Source organism: Rhincodon typus, chromosome 16 (genome assembly GCF_021869965.1).
Source record: "Rhincodon typus isolate 14 chromosome 16, sRhiTyp1.1, whole genome shotgun sequence".
Lineage (NCBI taxonomy): Eukaryota > Metazoa > Chordata > Chondrichthyes > Orectolobiformes > Rhincodontidae > Rhincodon > Rhincodon typus.
The window spans coordinates 19,417,436-19,443,264 of record NC_063347.1 but is presented as its reverse complement, the minus strand read 5'-3'; the positions used below and the strand labels follow the sequence as shown (position 1 = coordinate 19,443,264).

Genomic DNA, 25,829 nt, shown 5'->3' with positions numbered 1-25,829 from the left:
AAAAATGTAAGTCCAATTTTGGTAGGAGTCAGATGATGTAATTAAGACCTTAATGTGACTTTCATGTTAATTAGTACAGATACCACTACCTCCTAAATGTGGTCACAAGTCAGGAAGGGGTGATTTCCAATGTTATTTCAGGGGATTATTAATTACAGTAACAGAAAGCTGATAGAAGGTCCTCCTGCCTCTAATTTTCTATTTATCCTTTTGGGGGTTTTAAGCAATAAAGTTTCCTTAACTCCACTTCCTTGCTGCTGAATAAGCTTTACAAATTTCAACAGCTCTCAAGTAAGAGCTCTCTATAGATCAGCATCCTCCTCGTTCTTTTGAGGCCTCATCCTTAATGTAGACTTTACCAGATTTACCAACTGGCAAGGCACAGTTGTCACTGTTAGATCAGCCCTTCAGCCATGGAGATGAATTATCACTCATGCCAACATTGCTGGAAGGAAAAGTAGATGTTTACACTGGAAACAAAAATCAATCCACCAAAGTCATGCTTTTTTGAATAGTATCTTTTCAGCTGAAGCTGATCTGACAAGCTTTGGCAATCTCACATCTCATTTATCAAAAATTACTACACTGAAGTGCATTACCTGTGAAAAATGGTTTTCATTGTTGACTACGAAAACAAAAAAGAAGAATTTTAACCTCCACTCGGGTTTTAGTCAGATACAATTCAAAATCTTAAGTATCTCAAACCTGACTTCAACTTGCCCACTCCCAGTTTTAACAGAGGCTTAATTTAGAGTGAACAAGCAAACGCACTCTCAGGAAACTTGTTTTGTAAAATACGTTAATCAGGCTGTGTACCTCACATATGATCTGTCTTCTAGCATCTAAGAGGAGGCAAGGACAGTTTCATGGTAAAGGCTAGTGCCTTTGCAGCACTGCTTGGGGCCCAGTTGGAGCAGGAGTCCTTCTCTCCAGTCCACCACACCTACCTTTCCCAGCTGTCAGATCCATTCTTCCCAACTCTGAGAGCTGGGCTGCCCCATGATTTGGCCCAGGCTGTATACAATCTACTTACACCATCCCTGTGATAGCAACTACTCCATCTCTCCAGACTCCCAACCCACTCATTTCTGGTAACTCAGCTGAGGGTTCACTATCAGGTCTGGGGCCTGCTGCCTCCTCCAGGATGTTCCCTGCCTGGCCGTGTGTCAAGAATGTCCATCTTTCTAGTTTGCCGAAAAATGCTTTCCTATGCCCTCGCAGAATCCCAATAGTAGGGCTAGACATTTTATCGTCAGTTGCCCCAAAACAAAGTATGTCTTACTGATTCAGCAGGAAGTTCAATCTCTCAAAATGCCTCCTATTGTATGAATTCACTAGTGAAACTCTTGCCATTTAGCTGGTTTAAATCTGATAAAGGTAAGATTCAAATATGAAGAAATTAAAGTTTATGCTTTCTCATTGCATCGTCAAACTGCTTTTTCAACAAGACATATTCTGATAGCGTCTTAGATTTGAACACTGCACCTGAACACGTTGCATGGCTTCCTTTTATGTTATAAATGTCAATGGAGCTTGCAGTTTCAGATACTACTAACCCAAGGTCTTTCTGAGGCATTTACTAGCAGCAACATAACAGGTGATTCCCCAGTGAGGTTATTAAAGCCAGTCTTGATACTCACCCCATACTTGAAGAGAAGACACAAAGCAAGGATGGTGACGTGAAGACATGTATGATTCATGCTGCTCTGTGAATTTATTTTTTTTTTGTTTGTTTTCACTTGCGCTTCTGCCACGAGATAATCTAACCATTTGACAGTCAGCAGCAAGAGCCAGTTCATGGTTTTCAAACTATAAAATAATTTACATCACATGGTTTACTGACTTTTTAAAACCACAAACATTCCAGCGACACATTTGTAAGAATATGAGAATAACAATCAGAAAGCATAACCTTTTTGCATAGTATTAAATGAACAGAGACATTTAGTTCTTTATTTACAATTATTGTCTGGGTAAAAAATTCATAAAAACAGATGGATGAACACGTCATTGCCCAGACAGGGCCAATTGCCAAATATACTGCTGCAATTTATTATTACTATTATTTTCACAAAACTCATGCTGATAAATACATTATGTAGAAGCAAGCATATTTGCATTGCAGAATTACTTTAATAAATTTATCCTTTAAATTCCCTCATTTTAGGCTGTCCTGCACTAAACAGATGCCAAAAGAAACAAAAATCTTCGTAGCTCATGAAGAAATGTGTGACCTGTAGTTTTGACTGGTTGGAATCGCATCTAATTTTATTTTAAACAAAAGCTACGTCACACATACATGCTCACAGAAGCCCAATTTATCTTACTTTAAATGTATCTTACTTTATGCGAGTTAATCATATACACAGGATTTACTGGCAAATTCAGAGATGCCTGAATTCAGAACTACAGGCATGTTTGTATTTAGCAGGGCACAGACAGTTTTTAAAAGTTTCATCTTTCCAACTGGACCTTCAACAGGTCACAGAATCAAAGTGAAGGTTTAAAAAAGAGTTTCTTCATTGTCCATGATGCAAAGATTGTTTCATGTTCACTGCTTCATAGGCATTTAGCCCCAATACCCCAGATAAAAAAATACATAGGGCTGGCACTGCCTTGGAGCACTTATGTTTCATTCTTGTGATAAGCTTTTAACGGCTTCCCCATAGGAAAGCACAGTAACTAGATTTAAAGAATACGGCTGAGATGCTGTAATGTATTAGTAGGTGTCTGCAGGAAGACAAGCTTGATAAAACCACACAAAGCACATCTAAATAGATCACAGAAAGTTCCATTCGTAGTTGGAGTGTGGAATATGAAGATTGTTTAAAATAAAAGAAAGAGAAACAAAGCAACCAAGATTGTTTTGTTATTTTTCCCCTAAAACCTGACAGCCCTCAAGCTGTGATTTTAAACAAATTCAATAAGCCACTAAAGGAAAAAAAATCAACACAATATCACAAGATTTCAACACTACTTTGATTTTCTTTTCCCCATATAGACAAAGCCAAATATAACTTATTTTGCAATCAGCTCTAATAAACCCATCACAAGCTTGGATAGTTACAGTTATTTTGAAACATCTTAGTTTAACAAGCAGATGTTTATATATAGCAGACAGCTCAATCAAATTACATTTCAAATTGGCCTTTGTGAATCTAAGAAAGACCAAAATAAAATTCAAGCATTTATTTAAAAAAGAAAAAAAAATCCAGAGGACTTTAGTACCTAAAGATATACTCTAGGAAATAAAGGAAGCCATGCTGCATTTTTGTCCACAATCAATTAACATTAGGATACCACTTAAACAATATTTCCCTGTTATATTTTGGCTTCTTTGTTTCTGCTAGCGATATCTACAATATTGAACAAAAAAGCAGGCAAATTCAATACACAGTTGTAATGAAACATCTAGAATTCGATATTACAGAAGTACTCAATGAGAAGAGCTGCTTGCACTATGTCAGCAGAATTTATACCCTACAAATAAACAAAATTATCTACAGGTTTTGTAAACAAATTACATTCTCTTCAGGACATAAATAAGGTAAAGTTGTAAGAGCCATTAAGCAGAAACAAGGCAACATGCCAAGAAACAAAGAAGATAAACTTTGTAGGTATTTAATAAATGCTTATAAAGTTCCTCTGTTAAATTGGTGCAATTCTACTGTGCAAGTTGAGCATTGCAACTTCAATTTTTAAAGTTTTTTTTTCTTAATTTAAACTATACAATTAAGTCCATGCCGCACAAGCACTTCAGAAGTCACAGATCAGTGGATTGGATAAATTGCCTTAGATGTACTCAGTTGTGGTCCTTCCAGTGAAATTTGGGAAATGTACATTCATGCAGGATCTCTATCTTGAGGAGGGTCAGCCAAACAAGAAATCATCCTTCCAGCAGTTTCCCTTCTTGCTATAGAGCATAGAAGAGCACAATCAGAACAGTTTATCAGCCAGCAGTTTTTTTTTTGTTCTGTTTTTTTTTCACAGAAATGGTCAGCTAGAGTGATGTTTCCAGGCTATGTAGAGGGCTTCCTGGACTAGAAGAGGTAGCTGATTTACTTGTGTCAGTTGTAAGATTGATTCCACTATCAATAGCATTGTTGTTCTTGTTGGGGGATGAGGGAGGACTGGAGTTTTGCTTAAGGGCAGCATCTTCTTCTATGTCAGTGTCATCAATTAGGGGAATGTGTGGCTGTGAGTCATCTATCCTAAACTCGGGATGAGTCATGAAGTTGTGAATGGAAGATTTCGACTCTGGTTTCTCTAATCCTTCATAGAGAGAGCTACGGAATGCCTTCACGACGCGAATCTGAAATAAAAGAAGAAAGGTCAAAAGTAAACAGTTGGCTCCAGTGATGGCTACAGTACGGGATTTCTAAAAATAATGGAGAGGCAGAATTTGTTTAAGGCAGTGCGGTGAGCTGAAGTCCACAGTTGCTAGGACTTTATAAGCATACACAAGTGACTCAGTTTCGTGCATAGTGGGGCCGGTGAGAACTGCAATAAAACTGGAAAAAAAGGCAGCTGTAGAACTCAGGGAAAGCACTGGTTAAATAAGCAAAGATCCAATGCTGTGTAACCTAATAAAAGCCATGTTATTTTGTTACTGAAAAATTTAATGCAATATCTATCCATGCATGGTGAAAAAAGTCTTGCAGTAGGTAGAAAGGAGAAAAAGTGAGAAGTAGATTTGTTTAGAACTCATTTTGAAGATATACACGCATTTATATATTCAATATGACCAACATATAAGTACATAGACTACATGGGTACCCAATCAAAATAACAGCTCATTAGAAGATTAACACTGAACGGAATGAATGGAGCAGACAACAGGAAAATGGGAGGTGAAATCACATTTTGCTGATGTAGATGGGAGCAGCCAGGAAGCACGATGCTAGACTCACCAGAAGATCATGCCGCAGAACAAGGACACATGTAGGTGGTAAAATCTGGCACATAGAGACAGCCATATTCAAAAGCCTGGTTAAATGTGAAACACTAACAAGCATAGTCCATGCACAATGGGGTAAACATTCGAGTATAGGCCCAGTGTTCTATCTCGGATCTCCTTTAGGCCACTTTGGACTTTTGTTCGTGTTCATGATGGTTCTTAAAACAATCCTTCTTTATCCCAGTCAATTCCAATACAATAAAGATTCTCTTGTAATATGTCAATTTAGCAGCCTGGGAAAATAAAAACATGCTACCTGACTGTAGAGTTGGATTCTTCAAACGGAAGCATCAAAATAATTATAGTTCTCTACAGATTCTCATTTAAAAACTCACTTAAATAATATCCAACTAACATGTCACATGGTAAGGAGTTTATTTACTTTGGTGGGATGTGTGTGTATGGGAGATGGTGCTGTGAAATGTATAAATTAATGATTATGAAAGCTTCATGTCATGTTTCTGTAGCCATTTGAGGTTATGGTCGATTGTGTGGATCAGATTAATTTTGAATCTACAGTACTATCTAGAATGTAAAAACTTCCTACATTATTTAGAGAAAAAACTCAAAATCTGCTTGATTAAAATGTGGCCCACAGTTTTCAGCCTAATTTTTCTTGGTTTGTTATCAAAACTCAAGCATATTTAATAACCTTTACATCAATCAGCTTTTAAAGAGTTATTGATAATGTATCACTCATCAATACGTTGTCCAAGTGTCCATGGAATATAGAAGCATCCTATGTGCTTTGGAGGTTTGGGAAACCTATAACAGGTATCTCAAAACCCTGGAGAAGTACCATCAATGGTGTCTTTGCAAAGTCTTTCAAAACCCTTAGTAAAAAGGTAGTCCAACAGCAACATCCTTTTTCAAGCTAACAAAGTCAGGACCAGTGTGCTAATCACTCAAAAGCACCTACACTGGGCAGAACATGTCATGTGGTTGCCTGACAACAGACTCCCAAAGCCATTGCTCTTTCTGGAACACTTTGTGGCAGGAGACTTCATGGAGGACAGCTGAAGCACTTCAGGGATACCCTCCAAATATCCCTGCAGAGGTCTAACATCCCGACTAACTCACAGAATTCCTGCCTTGTGACTGACCAAAATGAAGAAGGGCCATTCAGGAAGGCAGCGAACACATTGAGAGACCACGAGTTCACAATCCTCCCAACAAATCTCTCCCTTACTCTCCAGCCACCACCTGCTAAATTGCATGTTGGACTTATCCACCTTCTTAAACTCAGTGAATGAGAACAGAAGCAAGACATCCTGAATCATGAGGGAATGCCTGAGAAGGCAATCATTCATCAGAAGCAGACTCACTAAATACACCATAAATATTTCCTTTCAATCTTTCTCTGCTGATTTTCATAACTATGTTTTCATTGTCAATCATTCCGTGGAGGATCCCTCTTATATGGTCCTACCAGGTCAGCTTTGACCTTCTAAGTGGTCGTTTGGCAATTTGCATAATTAACAAGTTTCAACAATATGGTCAATTCTTTCATTTTAATGAATACCTTTGATGTACATAAGAATGTTTCTCCTTATTACTTTACACACCTTTTACTTCCAAAAGAGTGTTCCAATTTTTGTTTCTGCACTTTCTTACGTATCAACATTTAGAACCAAAGAGGGATCTGCATTGTCGACAAACACTATTAACATTTGTCCCTCTCCTTCATGCTGATCTCCATAATTTTCAAGAACTTTCAAGCACATTAAGCTTTATTTTCCCAATAAGGAGCTCATTACTACTTCCACATTTTTAATATCAATGATCAGATTCTACAATCTTCCTTTAGATTTCTTCAGTTCTCCATAAACAATAGAGATAACATTAACCTTACAGCAAAGATGTCAAGTTTCCATTTCTTTCCTGCAGCACTCATTTCTTTGGTTATCACAACAATAGCAGAAATGGCAAGAATGGTAAAATCATTTGCATATTCCAAGTCCTCCTCTACTTTTACATCCTCAGGCTCGCTACCTTTGCAGAATCCACCACCTAATTTCATAGAATTATAGAATCCCAACAGTGTGGAAGCACTGTATTGAGTCCACACTGAATCTTCAAAGAGCATCCCACCCAGACCCAGACCCCTACCCTATCCCATAATCCCACATTAACCATGGCTAATCGACTTCACCTACACATCCTTGCACACTATAGGGCAATTTGACATGGCCAATCCACCTAACCTGCATATCTTTGGGCTGTGGGAGGAAACCAGGGCACCCGGAGAAAATCCACACAGACATAGCGGGAATGTGCAAACTCCACGCAGACAGTCACCCGAGGCTAGAATTGAACAGTTTGCAATGGAACTGACAAGGGAGCAAGCTACCCTAGATCTGGTCCTGTGTAAAGTGACAGGAATAATTAATGATCTCATAGTTAGGGATCTTCTTGGAAAGAGCGATCACAGTGTGGTTGAATTTAGAATACAGATGGAAAGTGAGAAGATAAAATCCAATACCAGGATCTTGCGGTTAAACAAAGGAGATTACAATAGGATTAGGGAGGAGTTGGCTAAAGTAGACTGGAAACAAAAACTTTATGGTGGGACAGTTGAGGAACAGTGGAGGACTTTCAAAGCAATTTTTCAAAGTGCTCAGCAGAAGTTTGTACCAGTGAAAAGGAAGGACTGTAGAAAAAGGGGTAATCAGCCATGGATGTCTAAAGAACTAAGGGAGACTTTCAAATTGAAAGATAAGGCATACAATGTGGCAAAGGCCAGTGGGAAACTAGAGGATTGGGAAAACTTTAAAGGTCAACAGTAAGCCACAAAAAATCTATAAAGAAAAGTAAAATAGGTTATGAGAGTAAACTAGCTCAGGATATAAAGACAGATAGCGAAGGTTTCTACAAACATATAAAATGAAAAAGAGTGGCTAAGGTAAACATTGGTCCTTTAGAGGATGAGAAGTGATATTTAATAATGGAAAATGAGGAAATAGCTGAGGCAGTCAACAGGTATTTTGTGTCGGTCATCACAGTGGAGGACATGAATAACATGCCACTAATTGATGACGAGGAGACCAAGGTAGGCGAGGACCTAGACACCATGAAAGAGGTGGCGTTGGGCAAGCTAATGGGGCTAAAGGTAGACAAGTCTCCTGGCCCTGATGGAATGCATCCCAGGTACTAAAAGAGATGGTGAAAGAAACAGCAAATGCATTTGTGGTAATTTCCCAAAATTCACTGGGTTCTGAGGCAGTTCCAGCAGATTGGAAAACAGCAAATGTGACACCACTGTTTAAAAAAGGGAGACAAAAGATGTGGAATTATAGGCCAGTTAGCTTAACTTCTGTCATAAAGAAAATGCTAGAACCTATCATCAAGGGAGAAATAGCAAGACATCTAGATAGAAATTGTCCCATTGGGGAGACGCAGCATGGGTTCACGAAGGGCAGGTCATGTTTAACCAATTTACTGGAATTGTATGAAGACATTATGAGTGCGGTGGATAACGGGGACCCAGTATACATGGTGTATTCAGATTTCCAAAAGGTTTTCGACAAGGAGCTGCACAAAAGACTGCTGCATAAGATAAAGGTGCGTGGCATTACAGGCAACGTATTAGCATGGATAGAAGATTGGTTAACTGACAGGAAGCAAAGAGTTAGGATAAATGGGTTCTTTTCTGGTTGGTGATCAGTGACTAGTAGTGTGCCTCCATGATCAATTTTGGGACTGCAATTGTTTACAATTTACACAGAGGATTTGGAGTTGTGGACCACGTGTAGTGTGCCAAAGTTTGCAGATGACACTAAGATGAATGGTAGAGCAAAGTGAAAAGGACTCTGAAAGTTTGCAGAGGGATATAGATAGTCTAAGTGAGTGGCCAAATGTCTGGCAGATGGAGTACAATGTTGATAAATGTGAAGTCATCCATTTTGGTAAGAATAACAGTAAAAAGGACTATTATTTGAACATTAAAAAATTGCAGCATGCTGCTGTGCAGAGGGATGTGGGTGTCCTAGTGCATGAATCACAGAAGGTTAGTTTGCAGGTACAACAAGTAATTAAGAAGGCAAATGGAATACTGTCCTTCACTGCTACAGGGAATTGAGTTTAAAAGCAGGGAGGTAATGCTGCAGCTATATAGGGTGTTGGTGAGGCCACACCTGGAATACCATATACAATTTTGGTCTCCTTACTTGAGAAAGGATGTACTGGTATTGCGGGGGGGTGCAGAGGTGATTCACTAGGTTGGGAGTTGGGAGGGTTAGGTTGTGAGGAGAGACTGAGTAGACTGGGATTATATTCATTGGAATTTAGAAGAATGAATGGGGATCTTATAGAAACGTATAAAATTATGAAGGGAATAGACAAGATAGAAGCAGGGAGGATGTTTCCACTGCAGGTGAAACTAGAACAAGAGGGCATAGCCTCAAAATTAGGAGGACCAGATTTAGGACTGAATTGAGGAGGAACTTCTTCGCCCCAAAGGGGTGTGAATCTGTGGAATTCCCTGCCCAGTAAGTAGTTGAGGCTTCCTCATTTAATGTTTTTAAAGCTAAGATCAATAATTTTTTGAACAGTAAAGGAATTAAGCATTGTGGTGAGAGGGTGGGTAAGTGGAGCTGAGGCCATGAAAAGATCAGCCATGATCTTATTGAATGGCAGAGCTTGGAGCTTAGAGGGCCAGATGGCCTACTCCTGCTCCTGCTCCTGGTTCTTATGTTCTTATGAACCCAGGCCCCTGCCGCTGTGAGGAGGCAATGCTAACCATGAGCCACAATGCCACATCAAATTTGGTTCATGATAAGTTTGGATAAAGTGGGTGGTAAAACATGGTAATTTCAGACCAATTAACCTATTTGGATATTTTTCCTCCATCTTCAAACAAAGATTTCTTCCTTCTTACATATCCTTCAATCATCTGGAATCCTTTTTTTTTAAACTTTCGTTGCTCTTAGTTACCACATCTCCTCCAAGTCACGTGCTTAGCTAGTACAAGACACATCCATACAGTTTTTACATTTCCCCAGTTTTCAATGAAAAGACTTTGTATGAAGCTTATCCAGATTCTATAAGGATGGTACAGTGGCTTTCCTGCATCTTTCAATCTAGAATCATCTGAAATAACTCTAGCCCACATTAAGGAGAAGAATGATTTTGCAATGCCACCATACTTGAATCAAGACTGATTGCTTCTGGAACAGAGGTATCTTCCCTGTTCTGAAGACTGAATGAAACAGTAAACCTCCTCCTGCACCACAGGTCTTCCATCCTTGAACATTTAAACATGTGCATAATTCTGGCCTCTAGCTCAGGAAGGATACACTTGTCTAGAAATAAAGATTCACTAAATTGGTTCCAGGATGGCTGAGTTTGTCTATGGGCAAAGATTGAGTAGAATGGTTGTATACTAATTGGAGTTTGCAACAATGAAATGTGATCTATTTGAAACATATAGGATTCTGAGATGTTTGACAGTGTCATTGTTAAGAGGCTAAATCCCATGTCTGGAGAGCAGAACCATGGGGGCCATTGTCTCATGATAAGGGGGTTGACCATTTAGGACTGAGATGAGAAAAGAAATCTTCAGTTACATAGGTTTAGGAATCTTAGTAATTCTCTATCCGAGGGCTATGGTTCTCAGTCAATAAGATGTTTTAAGATGACATCATAGATTTTTAGACTCTGAAAGAATCAAGGGAAATAATGATCAAGAGTGAAAGTTCAGGTAAGGTCAAAAATCAGCCATATTCTTTATTTAAGAATGAAGAAGACTCGAGGAACCTATAGCCTACTCCTGTTCATTTTTAAAAATCCATTCTTACAGGGCTCAAGGGAATAAAGGCAATTATGATGGGGGTTGTGTCAATTTTTACAATCAAAAAACAATTTTGGTTTTAACATTTGTTTGAATTACTACGATAAATCATATTGTGTAACTGCCTGATTTTGAATCATATCTTCTAACTGATTTTGAATGCTGGCTTTGAAGACTTTTTTCATTTGCCATAGAATAATTACAGCTAGTTCAAGACACTGTAGTTTTATTTCTGCTGACAGCAACACAAGATGAATAACAGTGGTACACATCAATATCAATCTAAAGACTGTGCTAATAGAAATAGAATGGAATTATTTTGAATAAAATGTTTACTCTACCTTTTAGTTTTCAGTGTAAGAACATCATCATTAAAGAATCTAAATTGTTTTAGTATGCACAACAAATTACCTGAAAAAAATATATGTGCCATTCATTAAATGAAACTGAATAACAAATATATTTTCCATTTCAAAATAGATGAAGAATTTATCAGGTCCAGAATTACTAATGGAAAAATAATTCACAGGCTGTCAAGAGAAATTAGATCTACTCTTGACATCTTTAAATTTTCGCTGATTCCAATTTGACAACTTTTTTTTCCTACTCTGGGAATAATAATAACTATTATAGCTAGATTGATGCTTTGTCCTCTAATGACAACATTGATGTATATTTCCACTTTGGTCCATTTTCATCCTGAGCAATTATTTAGCTTGTGTTTTAGGACTGGGTTTCAACTTGGAATTCCAGATCATGTGTTCGACTTTGCCATCTACTGGCATAGAGGTGTTACCAATGTTAACATCTCTTTTGATTAAACAATAAATACAAATTATTAGTTTTGAAGAAACTGTTGTCCCAGGCTATGAATATGCAACATGCATTACTACATAGCATGCATGCTTTTCTTTATCCTACTGGAACAGCCAAAATTATTTTAAATAAAATAATCTTTAAAACATGAGAATTGATAATCAACCATTGCCACATAACTCCGATTTAGTCATTTCAAAATATTTCTAATATGTTCAACAATGACTGAGGGGGACCATGTGGAAGCCACTGCCCAGGCAGTCATGGCACATTACAAACTAGGCAATGTCCTTGAACGTAGAATATAAGAAAAAGGACTGACAATGCACAGGCAGGACAAAAAAAAAATGAGTAAAAAACTTTTTTCGTGGCAGAACAGAAAAACGAACAACAAGAAAATGTACTGTAATTTGACAAAAGACTTTGGGACAAGACTTCATGACATTCTCATGTGGTGGTCTTATTCTTCTCGTCTTCTGCTTTTCATTCACCCAGAAAGGAGGCGAGTTGAGGCTCAGGAATGTCCTTGTCAATGAATACCACAATGGCTTTGTCTAAGATTTCTCAAGGAAGGAAAAATAGTTTAAGTAAATCAAGTTCATCGTCATGCTGTTGGTTTGCCTGGTCTGAGTCGCCATATGAGAGGAGAGAAAAACCAAGAGGCCATGTATTTTTCGGATGAAACACTGTAAAATTAAAATAAAGTGTTCTTTTTGGCAGTCTGAGGGCTTATACTCGAAAGTTTACACACACTTTTAGAACCTAATGTCTAGACTCATATGCCCAAGCAGTTCACATTCATTGCAGGTTCAGGTCAGACTCACAACGTTCATTTCACTCCCTCCTGCTGGACCCTTTGCCTAGGGCTGTCTAGTCCTCTAGAGAAAACAAACACATTCACTTCAGACACATAACAGGTCGCCAAGGGATAAATAATACTGAACTCTACAAAAAGACTGACAAGATGATTAGTATTAAATAGTTAAAAAGCAAAGTGGGGAGATGTGAAAGATCATTTTGTGCATTAAGAATACACACTCACGCCCAGCAGAAGCAGCAGAAGCGCTGGTAGGAGAGGAAAGAGCATTGGGAGTAGATAACGATACGTGAGTAGGGCTAGAAATATTGGTTACATCTTGATTTTGGCTGGTAACGGATGACTGCCGCCTTAGAGCCCCCTGAAAGGAAGTGCCACTCTTGAATGTATTCACTACTTCGATCTGCAATGAAGGAGAGAATGAGAAAGTTTGTTCAAGGTGGAGATACAAGATTAATGTGCCTGGGAACCTCTAATGTACAAATAGGATTCAATTAGCAAAAGGAAAATCATACAGGTCCCTATCCTTTGATAATACTGCAGCAAAATAATGGAAAATTTAAACAAATACATTCTGACTAATCAATAAAATCCAAAGTTAGCCAACATGGAAATGTCTTGCAGCTTCTGGTTTTTCACCAGAATACAGATTAAATAAATTAACAGATTTATTTAAACCTGACCTGTGTTCTCTTGCACAATATTTAAACAATATATATTTTCAGTTATTATATAATTACTTAAAACAGATGGGAATAATCCACATTATGACTTCCAATGCAATAATTCAAGACTAACACATTAAATTTATTATAAGTTATTAGAAACAAATAATTTGAAAAAAGTGTAATTTTCTATGAATAAAACTTGGTAAAATAAATTTCAGTATTGTGTCAAACTATTTATGCTTTGCAAACTATGGCAACCAATAATTATTCAACAATAACACCACCTTCATTTTCTTTTTCTCAATAAAATAAAGCTGACATTTGAATACACAGGGCATAAATAAACTTGTAATTTTATTACAGCTAAATTCCAACTTGTGTTCTCTCATTTGTTAGCAGAGAAAATTTTGAACATGAGCAAATTATTGCACTGAATTTGCAAGTATATATCATGAACAGCATTTCTCCTTATGATTTCACATATTGCTTAACAATTTATTATCAAAACATCAATTTTTAAACATACAGCAATTGATTCCTTCAATAGCTCAGCTGGATCAAACAGTAACTCAACCCGTAAAGGCTTGACAGCTCCTTAGAATGTTTCTTCAACTTCAGAAAAATGGACCTTGTTATTGCTGCAAATTCAGTTAACTAATCTCAGTTGGAGGGAATAGAGATTTTAGCATTACTAGATATAGAGTTGAACGAGCCAATCTTCCCACTTTTAAGTAGAATGCATTATGTCCTGCTGAAGCAGGGAGTTAGATTCTCTGTGGTTTAAACTGCCCAGAGAATTGTATCCAGAATGAGTGACGAAATTAGGGAGGGGATGAAATTGGAAAACATTTGGAAAAAATAGTAATGCTTCGAGAATAATATATACATTGGATTGAAATTCTATTTTGTTTTGAATACATTAAAACAACAAGCAAATTTTAATCTTTATGTAGATGCACAAATACTATTGCAATCCTCAAAGGGTTAAAGACCTTTTTGCATACCAGTGTCTGCAACATCCATGGGAGTTCCCCAGTGGAATTTCAATGAAGCTCATTGAATGACATCAGGAGAAACCCACCAAAATCCATCTAACAAATACTTCTGGAACTTCAGAATTGTCAGTGAACCTGTTTCTTTCACTATTTAATTTTTTTTTTGAAATGCAAACCTTCTACACAAAATAATATTCTTGTATTAGAAATTAAAGACTATGCTTCACAAATAGCTGCAGAAAGTTTTTTTTTCCTGAATTGGAGAACATACAATCACTGCTTCCTATCTAGTACTGTTCTGGGAAACTACTTCAGTAAGGGTTGTGAAAAGGACTGAGGGAATATAGTTAAACTGAAAGCTTCAACATAATGTTCAGAAACACTGGAAAGCAACATACTAGGAATTACTTGTGAGGCTTTGGAATAAGTATGACAATAAATGAAACATGTCAATGATGATTGACCTACAGAATAGTATTTTGCCAACTATTACCAGAAATTTAACGCAAGAACAAATACAGGAATAAGATTAGGCCAAACACCCCTTTAGGCCACAACACTATTCAATTAAATCATGGCTTATCTGTGGTATACTTGAATTGAGTTTATTTGAAATGTGGACATTGGTTGCATCTATTTTGGCAAAAGGACAGCTTATCTTCCAAACCACCAGTTCCATTAAGAGTTGATGCAACTCACTGAGAATTTCTGGCCGGAGAACAATTTGATCCAAGGATAGGATAACAACACCTGCATTTAAATGGAACCTTTGAGCAATAAAACAGCTCAAGGCACTTGACAGGAAAGTATTGAAAAAAGATTACATCATGTAAGGAGATATGTTAAGAAAGGAGGGAGAGATTTAGTGACAGAATTTCTGAGCTTAGGGCCTTGGCAGGAGAAAAGACACAGTTCCCAATGGTGCAGCAATTAAAATTAGGGATGCTCAAGTGGCTGGAGCTAGAGGAGCTCAGATACCTTGGAAAGTTGTGGGAATAACACCATAAATGGCACAGGTGTATGGTGTGGTACCAGTTTAAAAAGATGCTGGGACTCTGAGGACAAGCTGCATAATCTTGGCTTGTATTCTCTCGAGCATGGAAGATAGAGGGGTAATTGATCTATATGACAAAACTGTAGTGCAACGACACAGAAACTAATTCTTCTGGACACTGAACCAAGAAGAGGGAAATAATTTTACAACTGGAGCTTGACCCTTATAAGGGAATTCAGAATGTACAATGTGCAGGGTTCTAGTGACAAGGCAGGAGTTTAACACTAAGTCAAAGTGCTCACACATCTAGTTCAGACACATTGGGATGAATTGCCTTCTTCTGCACCAATCTCTGGCAGATCTCCAATTGCCAGCTGCGGAGACTGAACCATGATGTGCTAGCAAGCCGTTGCTCCTGACTCTAATCTCAAGAAATACCCACGGAGCGAAGTTCCCTCAAAGCTGTGTGGACACAGCTGCACAGAAGGGAGCTTGTCTAACAAGTCTGAGGTTCTTGCTCTCTGTGTGGATGAGAGTAGGGGATCAAGGGAGGATGAGCAAATTGACCACAGCACCATGGTACAGGGAGCCATTCAAGAGAGGGGAGAAAGAGAAATGTAATTGTGATCAGAGATAGTACAGTCAGTGGAATAGAAACTGCTCTCTGTGACCAGGATCGAGAGTCCCAATGGATATGTTGCTTGCCTGGTGTCCAATTTCAGGAAATCTCGTCTGGGCTGCAGAAGAACTTGGAGTGGGAGGGGAAAGATCCAGTTGTCGTGGTCCGTGTAGGTGCCAATGACATTGGTACAAAGAGAAAAGAGGTTCTGATGAGGGAATATGAGAACCTAGGGCCTATGTTATAAAGTAGAACCAGGAAGGTAATAATCTGAATTACTACCTAGGCCATGAGCAAATTGGCAGAGGGTCAACAAGATTAAAGAGGTAAATGCATGGCTCAAAGATTGGGGTGGGAGAAAAAAGTTCAAATTCATGGAATATTGGCATCAGTACCGGGGAAGGAGGGAGCTGTTCCAATGGGGTGGACTTCACCTAAAAGCATGCTGGGACCAGAGCCCTTGTGAATCACATAATTAGAGCTAGGGATAGGGCTTTAAACTAAATGGGTTGAGTTGCATGGAAAATTATGGAAAAAATTAAAGTTTGGTGAACACTCAGTAGAGCTCATTAAAGTTTCCATAACAAGTATTGGACAGATAATATGGAAAGAGTCAAGAATCTAACTTCAGACACAGTAGATGAGGAGATAACTATAAGAAGGGTTGACAGTCAATGCAGGACTGACGGTGTTATATTTAAATGCACACAGTATACAAAATAAGGTAAATGCACTTGTACTGCAGATTGAAATCAGCAGATACAGTGTTGTGGATATTACAGAGACCTGACTGAAAGGGGATCAGGGCTGAGCGCTAACTATCCAAGGACATGCATCCTATTGAAAGGGCAACCAGATGGACAGAGGGGATGAGGTTGGCTTGTTAGTAAGAAATAAAATTAAATTGATAACAAAAAGTGATATAGAGTCAGAAGGCACGGAATGTGTGTGGGTAGAGTTCAGGAATTGCAAAGGAAAAATGACCCCGATGGGAGTTGTGTGCAGGCCTCCCAGCAGCAGTCAGTATGTGGGGAAGAAAATGAATCAGGAGATGGAAAAGGCATGTAAGAAAGGGATTATTACAATAATCATGGGACTTCAAAATGCATTTGTACGAGGAAAATCAGGTTGGTAGTGGATCCCAAGAAAAGAAAGTCGTAGAATGTCTCCAAATTTTTTTTTGGAGCAGCTTGTGGTTGGGCTCACTAGGAAACAGGCAATTCTGGATATAGTGATGGGTAATGAGGCAGACTTGATTCGGGAGCTAAAGGTGATGAAATCTCAAGAAAGGAAGCAGTGACCATATGATATGCAGTTCATCCCGCAATTTTAAACAGAGAAGCTGGAATCAGATGTAATGGTATTACAATGGAGTAAAAGTGGTAAATCTGTGGAACTCAATGTCACAGAAGACCATGAAGGCCAAGACATTGAGTGTATTTAAGAGAGAGATAGGTTCTTGATTGGTAAGGGGGGTCAAGGGGAGAAGGCAGGAGAATGGGTTTGAAAAACGTATAAGCCATGATTAAATAGCAGAGCAGAATCAAAAGGCTTATTGGCCTATTTCTGCTCCTACGTCTTATATTTTATGGTGCTATGGTTCTGAACTCCCCTGCTGGACCTGGGAGAAGAGGTTGTCCAGCCTCTGCACAACCCTGGCTACCAAGACCTCCCATCCGCCAATTGTATTGTTTCTGCCATGTCATGAACCATCCAGGGCAGCTCTGAACTGACAGGGCTTGCTCGGGTGCACAATGGACTTGTAAAGATGGCCAGGGTGTCAGGGTTGCCAATCAATTCCAGGATACACCAGTAGTGGCAAATGGGTGAATGGGCCTAGAGTTGGACAAGTGGGGTGCCATACAGATGTGGTAGGTAGTTGATGAAGTGAGTTTGTTAAGATACTGCATGAGATCTTGCCTGACACGGTGAGAAACTTTCCATGAAACGTGACACAAATGGCACTTAGCCAAAAACCTGCAAGATTCAGTCCAAAAACAAAGACTGAAAATATATGTCGTATTTGTCTTCACAACCTAAGACACTCAACACTTCCTCTGAGGAAGGGAACAGATCCCTTACAGAATGCACCAGCAAGGCTGCCTCCTGCACCCTCCAGCAGCTCAGATACTGACACCTCACTGGCTATATCCTCTCAAAGTATTTCCGCTTTTACATGGACATCCGAGACTTCTACAACCAGGAGTCAATTTGTCTACACACCATACGCTGTATGCAGACCTTCCTTGTGTCCACACAGCTTTGAGGGAACTTTGCTCCGTGGGTATTTTCTTGAGATTAGAGTCAGGAGCAACAGCTTGGTAGCAGATCATGGCTCAGTCTCGGCAGCTGGCAATTGGAGATCTTCCAGAGATCAGGCACCTACTCAGTCCCAGGCAGGAGAAGACTGCGTGGTATTGGCAATCAGGAACTTCAAGCAGACAAAAGAGCAGCACACAGGTTTGTGGAGTCAATGCCCACCAAAGCACAATGACTACAGGAATGCAGCAACACCACGCGGATCTTTGCTGCCTCACGCATGCAATTGTCTTCATCGGAGGCCGCAGTGATGATGTTACCTAGCATAGTGATGAAACATCTGAACTACAACCAGCCAGCTCAGCGAGCAAGTCAACAATGTCATGCAATTGTCTGGCTGTCTCCATGGACATGTTAGTGACTGCCACAGAGAGCCAGTTCCAGTGATCTCAGAGTGTGCTGAATATGCAGATGGACCTACACACCAGCTGGCGCTCAGCACCAAATGCTAGGCATTAGGGGGACAAGAGACCTTGACCTCATTCCAGCTGCTTCTCACTCACAGAGACAGGGCAGTGTCAGTAGGCACCCAGCCAGAAGAGAAAAGCACATACAGGCCCTCTAAATACATGTCTCCTTTCAGGACATTCCAGAGGCCTTTCACTTCTACCCAATCTGTCACCATCAGCCCTGCTGGAGTCCAAGCTCAGGACAGTGCACTTAACGTGGGCAAGGACACAGTAAGCAAATGTGGGCCCTCCAGACACAAGAACTCCCAAGATTGGCTGACGAAAGCTCCAAAGGCAATGGGCTTCATTGGAGAGCACGCTCCCTCCACCCCAACAGTGTTCTCAGGGACTGAACTGAGATGTAGCGGGAAGGAGAAGGCCTTCTGGATATACATTGGTGGAAAGGCTGACACGTTGTTGTAACTAAATATATATAAATATATATGCTCAGTTCTGACGATCAGCTGTTTATTTGAGTCTCTATGTGGCTGAAAATGTAACCTTAAAGGTACAGAGGCCAGGTACCATTATCCCTAGATGATGTTCCATGGATCAAAGTGTGAACTGAGTAGATATTGCATCGTGTGCAGGCAATGGGTGGATTAAAGGTGCCTGCAACGTTGGTATCTTGGCTGCAAAGCTCCAGGTGCACAGACATTTCCATTACATCTCAGGTAGCAGTGGGGAGGTAACTAGGGCCTAGCACAGTGTGAGGCCTGAGTATGGGGCTTGGCTGAAAGCTATGGGAGTTTGGGGTGGAGGGACAGAAGAGGAGGAGAAGTTGGAATTTTTCTTTGGAAATCACTGTTCGGATTTGCGGAGAGGGTTCCATCCCTCCAGTATTCCAACAACTAGGGGAACTGCTCTTCCTGTGCCGTGAGTCCAGCTGGAGTTGTCCTGAGGCCTGATGTGATTGGGGGAATTCCCCACTGACGTCTGAGACAATGGGTTCTTAACACTTGGGCAAGTGGTAGTGTCTTGTATCACAGTGAAAGTTCATTACTTTATTTCTGCTCTGGAGGAGAATGTTCAGAGCTACAATGGGAAGTTTTATAAATAGTGATGTCTTGAAGAGAGTTCATATTACAGAAGAGGAGATGCTGGAGGTCTGAAAACACAAAGGTGGATAAATCCTTGGGACCTGATCAGATGCATCCCAGATCTTTATGGGCCAGGAAACTATAGACCACTGAGCCTGACATTGGTGGTGGGCAACTTATTGGAGGGAACCCTGATGGACAGGGTTTATGTACATTTGGAAAGGCAAGCACTGATTAGGGATAGTCAACATGGCTTTGTGTGTGGGAAATCATGTCTCACTAACTTGATTAGGTTTTTTGAAGAAGTAACAATCTGTTCGATGAGGGCAGAGTGGCGGACGTGATCTATATGGACTTCCGTAAGGTGTTTGACAAGGTTCCTCATGCTAGACTGGTTAGATCACATGGAATACAGGGAGAACTGGCTGTTTGGATATAGAACTGGCTTGAAAGTAGAAGATAAAGGGTGGCGGTGGAGGGTTGCTTTACAGACTAGAGGCCTTGTGACCGGTGGTGTGCCACAAGGATCGGTGCTGGCCCCACTGCTTTTCATCATTTATATAAATTATTTGGATGTGAATGTAGGAAGTATGGCTAATAAGTTTGCACATGACATCAAAATTGGAGGTGTAGTGGACAGTGAAGAAGCTTACCTTAGAGTAAAATGGGATCTTGATCAGATGGACTAATAGGCCGAGGAGTGGCAGATGGAGTTTAATTTAGGTCAATGTGAGGTGCTGCAATTTGGAAAGGCAAATCAGGGCAGGACCTGTGCACTTAATGGTAGGGTCCTGGAGTGTTTTACTGAACAAAGAGACCTAGGAATGCAGGTGTATAGTTCTTTGAAAGTGGAATTGCAGGTCAACAGTGTGGTGAAGTAGTTGTTTGGCATGCTTGCCTTCATTGCTCTGAACACTTGAGTGTAGGAGTAGGGACATCATGTTGGTTAGGCCACTTTTGGAATACTGAATACAATTCTGGTTGCCTTTCTATCGTCAGAATGATGTTAAACTTGAAAAGGTGCAGTAAAGATTTATGAGGATGTTGCCAGGGTTGGAGGGTTTGAGCTATAGGTAGAGGCTGAATAGGCTGGCGCTTATTTCCCTGGAGCATCAGAGGTTGAGGGTTGACCTTAGAGGTTTATACAATCATGAGCTGCATGAATAGGGAGAATAGCCAAGGTCATTTTCCTAGGGTGGGGAAGTCCAAAATTAAGAGGTTTTTGACTTGAGGGGAAAGATTTAAAAAGGACCTGAAGGGTAATTTTTTCATGCACAGAGTGGTGTATGTATGGATGGAACAAACTGCCAGAGGAAGTTATAACATTTAAAAGGCATCTGAATGGGGACTTGAATAGGAAGGCTTAGAGGGATATGGGCCAAATGCTGGCAAATATGGTTAGGTCAGATTGGGACACCTGATCAGCATGGATGGGTTGGATTAAAGGATATGTTTCCATGCTATATGACTCTATGATTCTAAGGATTGTTGGAGGATTTAATATTGTAGTGGGGGATTTAGTGAGGGTGATTCGGTGTTATGGGAAGGTATTGTTGAGTGAGGAGACCTGACAAGAGCTTCCTATGGTGCTTTCACAATGAGGTGTGGGGTTTTCAACCAACATGAAAAGGTTGGACAGCTTGACTATAACAATGTAAAACGCAAGAATGTGAGCGATCTATTCAACCCATAAGAACCTTCCTACTCAAAGTTCTCTCTGTATTTTAATTCCTCTGTTGCATCAGGACTTCATCCAGTTTTGAATGCTTCCATCACATGGACATTCACTGAACTGGTGGTGATGGATTCCATGTTCTCAAGCCACTGAAGTGGGTAACAGTCTATTTTATGTCATAACAAGTCTTTGAAATGGGTAATGATCACAACTAACTGAACTAGCTGGTACCAGTTCTAAATGCTAATAGTTCACTAAAACAACTGGGCATCTACTCCATGTTTTGGTTTGCAATTAATTGAATGATATGGTGGTTTATTCTCTACACTTAGAAATCACTGATCCCAACGGTCATCTATTTCAAATGTTTATAAATGTGAGTCATTGTACCTTTAATTACATTTATATGGAAGCATGGTCAACTCACAAAGCAGTCCAAATCCATGCCATTTATTCCTTTTTGATTTACGAATCCTTATTACTTCTTTCACTTAACTTTAGGCAATCAATGAGAGGGCAGCTAACTGCTTCCCACTGAAAAATCACAACTTGTAGCAACCAATCTATTCTTCCTACCTGCTGGAACAGCACTGCACAGAATTTCAAACAAAAAAAGAAAGGGGAACATTAATCTGTTTTGTGTAAATCTGTTTCTACAAACTGTTCATTTTAAAAATTATGAAAAAGCTGTTATTCAACATACAGTGCATAAGACAGCCATTCAGCCCATCATGCCTCATGTCTGATAATGACTTCCTATCTGATAATAACACAGTACCTGTTTATTGTAATATGAGGATGAATACAACAGTGCAGTTTTTTTGTACTCCTAATGACATTGAGCATACCTGAGTTTGGATCCTGTTCAGACCTCTGAACCAAAGAATCTGCCCACGCCTAAGTTCTCTCTCTGCATGATCAATTTCTTCAGCATCTTCATTAAGTTCCTCTTCTGGGATGTCATCCTTCTGAGTTCCATGGCCTGCTTCCTTCAAAAACTTCAATCGATTGGTTGGAATGGAGGATATTACCTGAGAAAAGAGTAAATGGATATGTGTCATTAAACTGTTTCTCTTCATTGCGCTGGGACGAAAATACGATGATTTGAACTATTATCCACGACAAACAATTTAAAGGCCCCATTTTTTTCCCTTTTTCACCTAAGGGACACCGGTTCCCAAGTATGAAATGCAGGAAGAAAGTGAACCACTCATTTTATCACCCAATTTCCTGTTGGAGCAAAGCAGTCAAGCTCAAAGCAACCGAATACAAAAACCGCATGGACGACAGAGATATGTTGTCTTCATTTCCGTTGAACACTGTAGTTTATTAGTTATAAATGCATTACTGATGTGGAACACAGGCTGTTTAACTGGATAGGGTTGTTAGAAGCAGCAGGACTTCTGAGAAAACTCTGGGCATATGGCCAACCTGTGGTGGCAGCCATAAATCTAACATCTGAAGAGGTAAGTGACTTCCTTATTTAAACTAGGTCCTCATGGAATAATGAGTCAGGTGGTGATCAGCATGCTGCGTTTTATTACCCCAAAGAGTATGTGTGATACACATGACTGGAGTTTGGCAAAGATTTGAAGAATCTCTCAGAACTTGACCAATGTCATTTCCTTATGAAGTCACCATAAGGATTGCTCATTCTACTGGACAACTGACACATGTTTTTTGTAAAACAAACAGAGAGGGCAATTTCTGATACCAGGCAAGAGTAAATTCTTACGTAATCACATACAGTAATTGAAGAAAAGCTACTGTTTAACATTTTTAAGTCTCTATTGTAGAGATCAACTGGGTCTAAACACCACAAGACAATAATCCTTCACAACTCTTCATTTACAGGGTCAAAAGTTTGCAAAATGTTGCAAATTTAAATGTTCTTGCCTGTGACCTGCAGCTAAGCTAATAATTTTCAAGTGTGATTTGAAAGCTATATGCAAACAATGTGTAATTTAAGGATTCATAACTGTATGCTCTTTATACACAAGGCTTTGATGGCACATTATGAAAGTTAAGTCCCAGAAACATTAATGTCAAGAACCTATATTTTACAAAAAGCTTTATAACTGCAAGCAGAGAATGAAAAAAAACAATTGCTGGGTTTCCAGTTTTTGTTTCAAACACACATTTGTTGTATTTCTACTAAAACGTACAACTCTTAGACCCCTTTACAGGACTGTAGCCACACACATGACATCACCTGCTCCAGAACACTACAAAGCTGATTAACTTGTGTTAATCGTGTACCAAAATAATTTCAAGGGACCACGCCAAACGCTTAGCCCCCACTTTGCATTAATTTGGATGACATTTAGAATTATGAAGTTGCGTAAATGATGGACATCCTTTCATATTGTCTTTTAAATTCAGAATAAATCATTACCTGTCCCCATAGCAACTCTCCCACTCCCAGCACGATGCACCACAACCACTGGTCTATTTGCAGAGGAATACAATTGAATGGTTTTCCACCAAACTGAATGATTAAAATCTGCAACAATGAAGGAGAAGTCGAGAGAAAAAAATTCAGAACGATCCTTTTAAAACAGCATTGTCATAATTTTTGCTATTTGTTCTTAAAATACTGTTATATGCAGGTTTAATTCTATATTTTGAATCATAGAATGTTTCCAGCACAGAGAGAACCCATTTGTGCTGTCTCTCTGCAAGAACAATTTCGTTAGTACTGCTTTTCTGCTCTTTTCCACAGGCATGCAAATTTTCTCTTTTCAAGTCTTTTGCCAGTTCCCTTTGGATAGCCATGGTCCAATCTGCCTCCACCCCACTCTCAAGCAATACAATCCAAATCCAAACCACTTGTTGCATAATCATGTCACCTTTCGTTCTTTTTCGCTTAAAATGGTGTCCTTAGGTTCTCAACATTTCTGCCACAAAAACTGTTTCTCTCTCTCTCTCACTCACTCTCTTTACTCTGGCTATGCCAAGTGATTTTGAGTATCATTATCAAATCTCCTCTCAACCTACTCTTTTCTAAGGAGAACAACCCCAGCTTCTCCAATTTATCAAACTGAATTTCCTCATGTCTGGAACCATTGTGGTAAATCTCTTTTGTACCCACTCTAAAGCCTCACACCCTTTTTAAAGTGCACAACCTAAAATTGGACATAATAGACTGAATGTTAACAGAAATCAGAGGGTTTCTTTCCATGAGGTCTAGCAGGTTTTTTCATCCCAAACTAGCCTCATTAACTAGGTATCACACCTTATGGTGCCCCTTTTGTCAAACACCATAAGCGGAAGTGCTTGCCTCTGCCAGGACATCCAAAGATCTTGGGCAGTGACGCCACTTTAAAAGACTGGAGTGCACCCAGCCTGACTGACCACTGTCAATCCAGAACTGCACTGCATGGTTCATGGAATTTGGCCTGGACATAGCAGGTTATGAGAAATTGGCATCCCACTTTGTTCAAGGACCTGGATGTCCTATTGGACAGGGTGGTGTAAAGGAGGTCTATCCACTCCCTTCAGAACTGGCAGAAGAGGTCACAATCCCAGATCCTGCCAGCTTGGTCCAAGGTTGCCACCTGTCTCAGTGAGATATCAATTATCCAGATGCTGCAATGCTGCAGGAAGGTCAATAATCTTCTCCAATCCACCAGGATAAGTGCCACCATGTTTCCTCAGCTACCTCACACTCAAATATATCTCTTCCATTGCATCCATCTTCCATAGCCTCCGACTCTCACTATCAAATGCAACATTTTCCATCACTATCTGTCACCCACACAATCTCCCACATGATGAACACTGCATGACCTATAACAAATCCATTTATTAATCTATACTTGTTTGATCGACTGCAGAAACAAAAACCGAAATTGCTGGGAAGACTCAAAAAGTCTGGCAGCATCTCTGAAAAGAAAGTAGATTTAATGTTTCAGGTCCAGTACTGTTCTTCAGAACTAGACCGAAAATGTTAACTCTGCTTTCTCACCACAGATGCTGTCAGACCGGCTGAGTTTTCCCAGTAATTTCTGTTTTTGTTTCTGATTTCCAGCATCTACAGTTCTTTGGTTTTTTTGTCTGATTGACAGCTTGTTTTGTCCTGGATTAATATTTCTAAAGGCTCTCTCATTCCATGAAGTGAATTATCAACTTTAAGTATAATTAGCCTTCGTAATTCCTCTTCTTTTTCATGTTGGAGACTATTGCGTATCTCAATCATCTGCTCTTTTGCTATGACTTGGCTAGAACCTTCTTCTTTGGTAAAGACAAAGTATTCATTCAGTCCGTCAGCCATGCTTTCTTCATTCTTGCATTGAAATTCTTTTATATCCAAATTTTTTTTTTTTTTTAAAAATCCACCTCTCCTCTATCATCCTTTTATTATTTATTGGAAGACTTTTGGATTATATTTTATCATAGCTGCCAGTTTCATACTCTCCCTTTTCATTTCTTTCCTTTTTTACATCCCTTCTTACTATTCAGCCTGATTCTTGCTTGTATCATGAACTTGGCATCTGTCCGACAAAATTTGGCCAGAGGTTTATGGCCCTTCCCAATCTAACCCTCCAGCTTGGGACGAAAGGCTGAGGAGTCACAATCTTCCCCGTTAGGGGAGGTGTGCCTTGCTTGGCATGTACACACACCCACTGTAGTTTTTTTTAATCGTACAGGAAGCGTTGAGTGGTTTGCCCACCTGTGAGCCTTTTGAGGCCC

At 39.6% G+C, this 25,829-nt stretch overlaps 1 protein-coding gene across 17 annotated transcripts in view; it reads right to left on the bottom strand.

The window, feature by feature from the left end:
• Nucleotides 1–767: 767 nt before the first annotated feature.
• The window catches only part of atp2b2 (ATPase plasma membrane Ca2+ transporting 2), a 627,627-nt gene continuing 602,565 nt past the window's right edge, over nt 768–25,829 (bottom strand). For 8 of the 17 annotated variants that reach the window (XM_048606377.1, XM_048606376.1, XM_048606378.1 and 5 more), the window contains 4 exons: nt 23,533–23,640; nt 21,986–22,168; nt 12,695–12,781; nt 768–4,312 (listed from right to left, as the gene is read on the bottom strand). In XM_048606377.1, coding sequence (XP_048462334.1) covers nt 4,001–4,312; nt 12,695–12,781; nt 21,986–22,168; nt 23,533–23,640 — 690 coding nt within the window. In that variant the 3' untranslated portion in view covers nt 768–4,000. Of the gene's footprint in view, nt 4,313–12,385; nt 12,440–12,603; nt 12,782–21,985; nt 22,169–23,532; nt 23,641–25,829 lie in introns of all 17 variants that reach the window. The other 9 variants (XM_048606380.1, XM_048606381.1, XM_048606388.1 and 6 more) reach the window with 4 other exon arrangements.